The 10,359-nt window shown below is 36.5% G+C and overlaps 1 protein-coding gene across 1 annotated transcript in view; it reads right to left on the bottom strand.

The window, feature by feature from the left end:
- Positions 1-3,275: 3,275 nt before the first annotated feature.
- The window catches only part of LOC139745237 (peptidoglycan recognition protein 3-like), a 17,171-nt gene continuing 10,087 nt past the window's right edge, over positions 3,276-10,359 (bottom strand). The window contains exons 9-15 of the mRNA XM_071655642.1: positions 8,537-8,662; positions 7,968-7,992; positions 6,941-7,101; positions 6,117-6,252; positions 5,583-5,673; positions 4,478-4,583; positions 3,276-3,871 (exon numbers count right to left, since the gene is read on the bottom strand). Of these exons, the coding sequence (XP_071511743.1) occupies positions 3,821-3,871; positions 4,478-4,583; positions 5,583-5,673; positions 6,117-6,252; positions 6,941-7,101; positions 7,968-7,992; positions 8,537-8,662 (696 nt within the window). The 3' untranslated portion in view covers positions 3,276-3,820. The remainder of the gene's footprint in view (positions 3,872-4,477; positions 4,584-5,582; positions 5,674-6,116; positions 6,253-6,940; positions 7,102-7,967; positions 7,993-8,536; positions 8,663-10,359) is intronic.

Below are 10,359 nucleotides of genomic sequence, written 5' to 3'. Positions count from 1 at the left end.
AACAACAACTAAAGGAGATATCTCTATTCTGCACATGGAAATGAAAAGGGCTTAGCTCTGAAGTGTCTCTTTGGTTGTTATTCAATCTCTACATAACTGTCAATCAATGTCAATGTCAATACAGTATGATACACCTCGCCTCAGACAAGTCGAAGAAAAACTTTACCCCGGATGGATATAAAAATAAATGAATTCTATTGTGAAAGTACAAATTCACGTGAGCCGCGGGATTTCCTCCGGTCCCCTTAATTGGGTTAATTCACAGGTTTGGTGAATCTCCTTGTTCATCCATTAGCATGGCACAACGTGCAATTGCTAACCGAGAGAGGTCGGCATTATTAACCCCCACTTTCGGGATTGTGGGAGTGACGGACCACGTAAACAGGCGAGTGGAATCTTTAGCTTGCGTGAGTAATGATTCTCTCATTCACAGGCCCCCATTTCTGTAATCAATCACTATTGTTGACTTTTTCATTAATTTCAAAAAAAATGTGTATAATTATTTGTATGCATGTTGCAAGCATTATATATATCAAAAGACGGCCCCAAAAATATTGACACCAGCATAATCTTTATATTGATATCACTCCTTCCATTAATTTGTGTGTACCATGTGGTTTCTTGTTCTCCTTTTTTTGTGTGTATTTGAAAAGAATCTTCTGTACCCCGAGTATAAGCCAGTTCGTAATTAGCTCATGTACACATTGGTACAAATGACCTTTTCTTTTTTTCTCAGTTGGTTAGGCACTTCACTCGTTTTCAAAGCGGCATAATGCATAAGCTTGCCCGACATAACAATTTATGGAATTCGTGTTCAAACAAAAAATGAATTTGCGTTTCGATCAGGTGATCAGAATACTCCATCAGTTGACAATTTAACAGGCATCCATTTCATTATTTTGTATTGAATGCAATAACAGCCTATTTCCTTTTATATTGCGAAATACCATTCGTACTGTCAGGTGGATACGTGCTGGCAAGCACCATTTAGATAAGGATCACATGAATAATCATCGCATCACAGATGCTTATCTCAGTGAATTTACAAACCAAAATGCCTGTTGGTACAAATGACCTTTTCCTGCTTATGCGCAAAGTGGAATTACGAACTGGCCTATCAATGCTCATTTTTTTTTTGTTCAGTTTGGTCTTAAGTTGTACCCGTGCGCGCCCCTCATCCTGTTCTTCCCACTGGGCTTTTGTTGGGACCTATACAGTCAACAAACTTGCTTATTAGTAGGTTCCATCGTATTTCTCTATCTACAGCAATCTTTTACTTTTACTGACACATCGACCGCTATGTACTATGTTCGTATTTATTTTTCTTTGTATAATCATCCAAGCTGGACATTATGTATCATCATATTTTGTTATTTGTATGTATTTTCCATCGAGAAAAGGAAATTGAAATTGAAAATTAAAGGGGGTACTTAATGTAATTATAAAAGGGTAAAACCAATCATGTGGCAATATGAAGAGAATTATGATAATGTTGATATTCATCTTCAAAATTATCACCATCATAATAATCATCATTGTCATCACTATTCCCATTAACATCGTCATAAACCATCACCATCATCGTCGTGTTAAGTGACATCAAGATCATTATTTCAACGTCGTTGTAAGCATTCCTTTCTGACTGCTTTTTCACAAACCCCTGAACGTGATTTGGAACACAGCAATTCCAAATAATAATGGTAATAATGATGATGATCATGATGATGATGATAATAATGATAATGATAATAATAACAACAACAATGATAACAACGATAATAATAATACAAATCTAAAATGATGATAACATCATAATAATGATATATGACTTACATTGCGCCAAATCCACTCTGTAGAGTGCTCAAGGCGCATAGACAATACACAATCATATTGATTTCTACACACACACACACACACACACACACACACACACACACACACACACACAAACAAAGAAACTGTTCCAAATTAACATATTGCAGAAACATCGAATTCATGTAGTCGTAAATGCTAGAACTTGCCTGTTGGATTTTTTTATTGACTTCCAAGTCGGTAAAATCAGACATACCTAGCCTACACCTCGTGAATTCATACAATCACTGTACCTATACTAGCCGATGAAACCTCATTATTTCGTACAATTAGGCCCTACTGTATACCTACACAACACATCATGAATTCAAAGAACTACTTTACGTATAAGCATACACAATACCCTATATACCAATTCATACAATTAGGTAAGACTTCGCCGAGTTAATTCATCACAATCGTATCCTACCGTCACTACATTTTCCTAATTCTCCAAATTACCTTATACACCTTACCATGTTTGCCTATATACTGTACCCTCCCTACACGTCGCAAACTATCCAATCTCCAGTACATCACATAAATCCATATATTGACTGTTCATGACTTCACAAATTCACGCAATCACTACCTGCAATATACACCTTGCAAATTTACGCAGTGTCTCTATCTAAATGCATACAACAGCTGCTCTTGCATTAATTTAGTTTACAGGACCTGCACATGCATCCGTGCATTGTGCATATTTCTGCAATTATATTGTGCCTACAACATTGCACCTATATCGGCCCTATCATTTCAAATGCTTATAGTGCCGGGACGTCTAGTAAATCCAACAGAAATAATGTATGGCTACTGGCAAAATCATTTTAACGAATCTACTTTGGCCAAGGTATCTCTGTTGATATCTACCATTATTTTTGTAATTTCAGTACATAACAAGTACGAAATTTATTCCAACGTAATGGTAAATAAGCGTGGTATTGTGCTCGTGATTTGAATTACACTACATCTAAGCATTACAATCTAAAATACATTTCAATGACATATCTAAATTCTTTCACTGCCATCTATTCTATCTCTTCAACAGTTCTCAATCACCTATAAAAGCTACCTGTATATCCAATTTGTGAGGCAGATCCTCAGAAAGATTTCTAAAGTACCGAATTTGATAAATTCCTGCTATGAATTCCTCAGTGGTGCGAAATATGTACTTCAGGACCCCGTTTCATAAAAAAGTTGATATGATAACAACTCTTGCTGGAATGTCAGTTGTCATGGTAAAGACATGAAAGCAGCTTCCTGATTGGCTGTTGCTTTATAGGAAGTTGTCATTCCAGCAAGAGTTGACATCCTAACATCTTTTATGAAACGGGGCCCGGAAGTTATTATCTGTCTCTTCGGTGTGTTGTCAGATGTGCACTTGGTCAACAATCGAGAAAAGAAAGACATGTATTGCTCTTTTTGTTTTCGCTCTGATTTTCAGAATTGGAATGCCTGCTCGTTTATTTGGATGTAATTACATGTATGCAAAGACTTTTTTCTTTCTTTTATTTTTTCCCCAGGGAACTAACTACTTCTACAAGCTCACCTTTTTTCTTCTTCTATTTCTTGCATGTTCCCTCCATATTCCTTACTAGCTAGTGCTGTTTAAACTCAAAGGGATTTAATGAAGATCAAATCAAATCATTTGTAAATCACATGTATTCATAATGTGCTTGTAGGTTCAACTGTAGGCCTGTATGTAATATACTTCAATTATACTATTGTTTGTATTTGTATTTGCTTCATGACATTTCACCTTTTGTACAAATCGTTAATGCTACTTTGCAATATCTTTTATTATTTGGATAGTGAAATAAAAATAAATAAAATGAAATGAAGTGGTGATTTGGTAGACATTTTGGGAATCAAATTGTCATGATCATGCTGCTGCAGATGTCGGAACGTCTCTGAACATCAACATCGATGACGTGAATTCTCGAGGGGCGTTTGGCGGAAGAGAGGACTAACAACGACGTGATCTGTTAGGGTTGTCCACTGACCCGGATTGGGAGCTCTAATAAATGAAAGGGAATGATCGAAGGAAGAACATGTTGAAGTTGTGGCCCTTCAATATTTGTTACTCCATCATGTATTATGAAACATCGATAACAAACCTGAAAAGGCAGACACGCATGTATAACCACGAGCCATGCTCTAATACATACAAATAACTTGAAATGGGCTTCAAAAGATTTATGTGATTCTTTTGTGATATCATGATACATTGCTTCCTGCACTTAAAACACAAACATCACAACACAGCACATGCACACACTCAAACACACACACACACACACACTCGCACACACACACACTTATATGTATTTACATGTATAAACACAATATATAAGTGATGAGTACTGTGCGTTCGTATGCCATTGTTTAATTTGATTTATTTCAATCTATTTCTGCTTTTTTTCCCAACAAACAATGCTTTAGTACATATGAAAAGGATATGTTACCAAGAAATTTCTTCTGAATTGTAACAGCACATGAATATGTAAAACGCATTACACACAAGACCTGCAATTGATTTGGGGGATTTGCAATTAATCGCAACTTTCTTGCGATACCCCCCATAGACTTGAAAAAAAAATATAAAAAAACATCAAAAACCTACCCAGTGTGAGTGAGATTGGATCCGACTGTAGAGACGTGCCCCCGGGCACACTGTGCTGGAAGCTTGACGATGGCCGAACAGGGTGTAGCATGACATGAGCTTGTTCCTACGAAACGGTTGGTGAGAGATTTAGGACAGCACTGGTATACGAGATCATGAGAATGGACTAATTCCAAATGGATTCCAAATTCCATTTTCCATTAACCCAATTATTTTGAACAATTAGTTCCATACATGTATATTCTATTTTGATGTAATACTTACCCCGGGGCGCTGTAACACGTAGGGTCTACGTGTTGGGGTAGCTGAATCGGTAAATGTAATACAACCTACGTTTTTATTATTTTTTTTTCCGAATCTGTATCGATAACAAATATGTGTTATTCGAAATAAAATGTCATTTGAATTGAACTGAATTTGAAATGAAAGTATGAATCATCTACCTGACGAGAGTTAATGCTATCACCTCAAACATCTTGTTATCAGGCTGAGAGAGTTAAGGGCAGCTGATAAATTGCTAAAAGGCAACATTTATTTCAGATCATTTTACCGAACCGAATTTTGTAACGCCTTGCTAAAGAGTACATCCTATGAAAGATTTTTTGTAAATATTGGCTCGCCGCAGGCTGACTTTCAACAATCTCATCATAATGATTAAGCCTTCCCCATCGGTGTCTGTAAACACAGTTTATAGGATAATGATAATGATCAATAACGTGGTAATAGAAATGGTAGTCATGGTAATAACATAAACAATGATTATAACTTGCTTATTAGGCTTTGAAAGATCACTGCGCACTAACTCAGATTTCAGCCTTCAGATTTAAACCCTGTATTCGAGTCTCCTTAATATATCGAACCAGGTTCCAACTGGAAGTGGCCAGCAGAAAACTGAATAGATTTACGATTAGCAGTCAATGCATTTATGTAATGTAGCAGCATAGGGTAGAAGAACTGTTCAAAATGATAATGTTTCTCTGAACGAATTTGCTGTTTTCATTGGCTTAAAATAAAAGAACAATCACGAGATTTTAATCCGCCCTACACCTTTCTCAGTAAATTAAGATTATGAGCTATGAGCTAGGAGGCAGAAATAGGTCTTTACCTGTTTTCCAAGCAGTTCAACAGGCTGTAGAGTGTGTTCATCATCGTGTTGCTAGGCGACGTGTACCTGAAGTCTCCAATCATGGCAATGCCTTGTAAAAAAAAAATGTAAAAAAAAAAATGTTGTTTTATGTTTATAAAGGAAAAGCATGTAACAATGGAAATTTGAAATGGATCCACATCTAAAGCTCCCTGAAATGTTTTCAAAATTGGCTAATCTAATGTCAAAGGTTCCAAACCCATCTCATATCAACGACCGTATCCCCGCCACCACAGGAGCTGGACATGGGCTCCTGGACCCTTTAACCGCCCCCTGGAAACCCTCTTATAGCATTCCGCGGCCCATGATAATTATGTTTGGCAGTAATGTTTCGAAATGTAAATCTTCCGAATAAATAGATAAATAAAATAATGAATATTCCGAACACATAATTGCGAATTCATCATCATAGTAGGCAGTGTCCAAGGTATATCACTATATCTATGACTGACTAAGGAGGCGGTATTGCAATGGATTTATCTATCCTTATATAACCTATGGAGTAGGAGTTATAAGAGCTGGCGTGTGCTCCTCTTCTGTCCCAGCCACGCCCCTCGTACACGTTCCCGTCTCCACCAATCAGAAAGTTGTATCCGATGTCCCACCAGCCTCTGGTGTTCATATGATAGTTCTAGGAAAAACAAAATGCAAATGTTACACAGCAATCAAGTTTTATCATAACTAATTGCGTAAATACCAAAGTGTACGCTGGTCGAAATGACGTGACCCTTTGTTGTATATCTATTTCAAACCATTCTATAGTCGTAGTCGTCCATTCAGCGACCTTTTATTCTCTATACTCGTGTGGTCAGAAGGTATAGAGTATGTGAATGTGTGTACGTGTGCACCACTATATTATACCATCTGCCCGAGTATATAATACACTGCATCTAATATATACGTGTATATAGTCCCAGCAAAGGACTTAACCAGAACATGCCGGGGCGATGCAAGGAGAGTTAATATATTGGCAGCAAAACTTGCACATAGACGTGGCTGATGTTGGGTTGCACCCCTTTAATCAAGCTTTCGGGCGAAATGCCCTTCTTCAGAATTGTATTACTGCTGAGTGCGGTCTTGTGATGTTGTCTGTGTTCAAAAAAAAATACACAGACAAAAAGAGAAACACATGATATTTTTAGTACTTGATATTCCATAACTGGTATCTACAAATAAGTGTTGGACATGATAATGCCTGATGAACCGGTGCACGGTGATCTACAGCACTACTATATTCAAGATGATTAATTATGATGACAAAGTCCTAACAGTTTAGTAATTACCCCAAAAATATGAAAAGCGCCATCTATATGCCTTACCTGGATTCCACGTACAACGGACTCGCAGCGTGACCGCGTGAAACACTGGGATCCAACGGTGTGGTGTACGATAGCATAGCGTGTTGGCGTGTTCAGGGATCCAAAATTAACCGCTGAGCGGGCACCCCACTGACTGCGCGAAACGATGTTTGGACATCCCCCTGCAGGGATTTTCACACAGGAAGATAATTTAATCTTAACAATTTAAGTAATAACTCTAAGGTAGGTGGTACAAAGATTTGCCATGATTTTACCGAGCAGCAGCAAAACAAAATGCTTTAATACGAGAGTATGAGTTTTTGATTGTAACTAATTCGATGAGATTTAGGAGCGAAGCTTAAAACCACGCACAGTCAGCAGTGGTCAGAGGAAAGACGAAAATGACATAATGAAAAATTATGATATAAATATCGTTCAGGCAACCCACAAATTTGCATATAATGGATGGTATTGACTAAAACTTAACATTAGGGTTTTCGCCCATTTTCTGTATCCACTGAGTCCACACGTTTGTCTAAGAAATCGTCCTCTTTGTAAAAATTGCAAAATTACAATTCATGTGTTATTTTTGGCTGATATCACGATGACGCAGGATTTCAGCTCACTCACTCAGATGGTCATAACATAATCAGAAAAGAAACTGAGAGGTTGGCACATAATGCCTTCCATTGACGAAATATTTTATTTACAATTTTGAGAGGAAAGAACCCGAAAAACGCTTGCCTCCAACATTCATATTTACAAAAATACATGAGAAGGCTAGAGATGTGATAGAAGCGGAGACGGAATAGAGCCATTGAATTACCCAAGAGATACGAAGATTGCAGCTGTACCCCGAGTCTGGTAACCAACAAAGTTATATCTTTCTCAAACTGTACGGTCCCTTTCAGCCTTAGTCCACGAAAATAATTTGCCTCGTCGAACAGGTTTTGAAACAACACTTTAATAATTCCTATCACTATATAAGCAGTATCTCCCTATGACTTTTGTTGTGATGATAACCTGTTATAAGATTGTTAATACTCACCGTTTCTTTTAACCCGAGAAGGGTCCTGTAAGGAAGGAAAAAGTATCATTCAGGTAAAATAAGTCTTTTACCAAATACTTTTTACGTTAAAATTGATTTCAAGAGAAATGCGCGAAGCACTGTAGGCCTACAGAACCCAGTCATGCTCACGTTGTCTTAGTCAACTGTGTTGCAGTTGCTGTGATGACGTCTATACATACATGACATTTTGATCCGAAATAAAATGATAAACATGATCCTTATTCTTGTTGTTGTGCTAAAACAATTGTTTCCTTAGTCGACATAAATATTTGCAATTGTAACATATATTGTTCCTTCTTACGGTTAGAAAGTAATTTGATGCACAATATTTTCCAGTTGTATGGGATAAAATAAAATAAAAAAAAGATAACTCTAATAACAGCGCACATAGAACTAAAAGAGTTTACCAATAGTGAAAATGGGAAATATTGCAACAATAAAAAATTATGAAATGGACAAGATTGCATTGATTAAAATATGTAAATTTCAAGTTGTAAATATTGGATGGGTATTGTACGCACACGGGTTAACGTTGACAAGTGTCTTACCTCAATGGCCTTTCCCAGAATGCAATGCAGCAGGTACAGGAAGAGGGTGAGTCGCAGAATCAAATGCATCTTTGCAAAACGCTGGCAACTTTGATGATACAGAAAGACCAAGACCTCTGCCTCGTTCTAAACTTTTGCTTGGTAGCACGGCTTTTTAAATGCTAGCCCACCGAAGGCGGGAAATCGATGTATCCGGTCGGTTGGTGGATATCTGGGCCACCCTCTGCCAATCAAAACTCTTTCTTATACTTAGATTGGATGAAACGAACTTTATGTTGGCAGAGCTCCCATAATCACCAACCTTACACCTTAATGCCAGCATTTCCAAATGTTCTTCCTTGAGCGAATCGAAGATTAATGTTTGTTCTATTCAATTGTTTTAGTCGAATTTACCACATACTGCTTAACTCACATGCAAAACTTCTTAAAACCACTTCCCTCAGTATCAACAAAGTCACATGTGGGCCTGCATGACTTTATGTGACACGGATCTTCGGAAATTAGATCACTGTAAATATGCCATGATGCCAAGAAGATAAGAAAAACATTACCCAAAAGGAAACTCTTCCTATGTTAACCCATTTAATCTAATAATGTCTTTTGAGATCCTCTGCAGGATGTGTGACACCGTTTTGTCTTTTAACGGGGATTACGGACGATGATTTGATTCTATTCTTTTTTTTTTGGGGGGGGGGGGAAGATTGGCTGGATAAGGGAAATATAAGACTGCAAGTATGCAATTATTTTTAGTTAATAAGTATAATTAAATTATATATATTTATATATAATTATATTACTTATACATCAGATAGACATTTTTTCTTGGTAAAAGAAATATACGACTGCATATATGCAATTACTTTCAGTAGAATTTTCATGATTTTTTTTTCTTTGACGAAGATTATGTATGTAAACAGTCATAAAATAGACTATGCAATCAAAACCCAGTTATGAAAAGATATTTCGATACATTATATTTTGTACTATACCTGCTACAGACCCAAAACTATGTAGGTACACTTGCACTTTTTAGTTGTTGCTAATTGAATGCCATGGAATTATTCCAAATCTTTTGCTAAGGCTGTATTTACTATTATGATGACTATTACGATTAACTTACATTTATCATTCATCTGAATGATTTATTTTATCCTTCCTCAGTCACTTCATTCACTTGCCATTTTTTCTTAATTATTGTAATAATATATACTTTTTTGAAATCAAATAAATAATTGCATACACATTAATTAAAAAAAGCATTTATTTGTAGGCAATGCATACGTTACATGCATTGTAAATTTTACGCCCAATCATAATTTTCTGGCAGGCTGAACATATTGTCATTACCATTATTTTTATGCGAGGAACAAGACTCAATTGGTTGATATCTCTTTTGACTTGTCTAGAGGTATAGGTGTAGACGTCGCGTGTGTGTACAATGTAATTCGTAATGATTTGAAGACTCTCTCTTGTTAATATGATTAAAATGATGTAACCAGACAAAACGTGCACATAAAGGTAAATGAAGTAAGTATGAATTATAGATTATAGATGCAATTGTATAAATTTTAGTAGTATGAATGGAAACCTTATTAGTACAACTTTAGATTCCATCATTTTGTAAATTAACTTCTGCAGGAGTCTTATGTCTACAAGTGTTTACCCTTATCACCACCTTCTCAAGCTACGTTGTAAACTAAAATCATATATTTTTAGTTGTTTCATTGCTTCATATATCATCATACCCTGCTTCCTAATGCGCTATAACAATAGTTCCTTTCAACTAAAACTAATCTGACATTGTTAGAGCGCCCTTTAAAATG

The sequence above is a fragment of the Diadema antillarum genome, unplaced genomic scaffold, assembly GCF_040938485.1.
Source record: "Diadema antillarum isolate AM-2024a unplaced genomic scaffold, OU_Dant_1.0 seq00001244_RagTag, whole genome shotgun sequence".
NCBI classification, from domain to species: Eukaryota; Metazoa; Echinodermata; class Echinoidea; order Diadematoida; family Diadematidae; genus Diadema; species Diadema antillarum.
The sequence above is the reverse complement of the archived record's forward strand: the minus strand, read 5'-3'. Positions and strand labels throughout refer to the sequence as shown.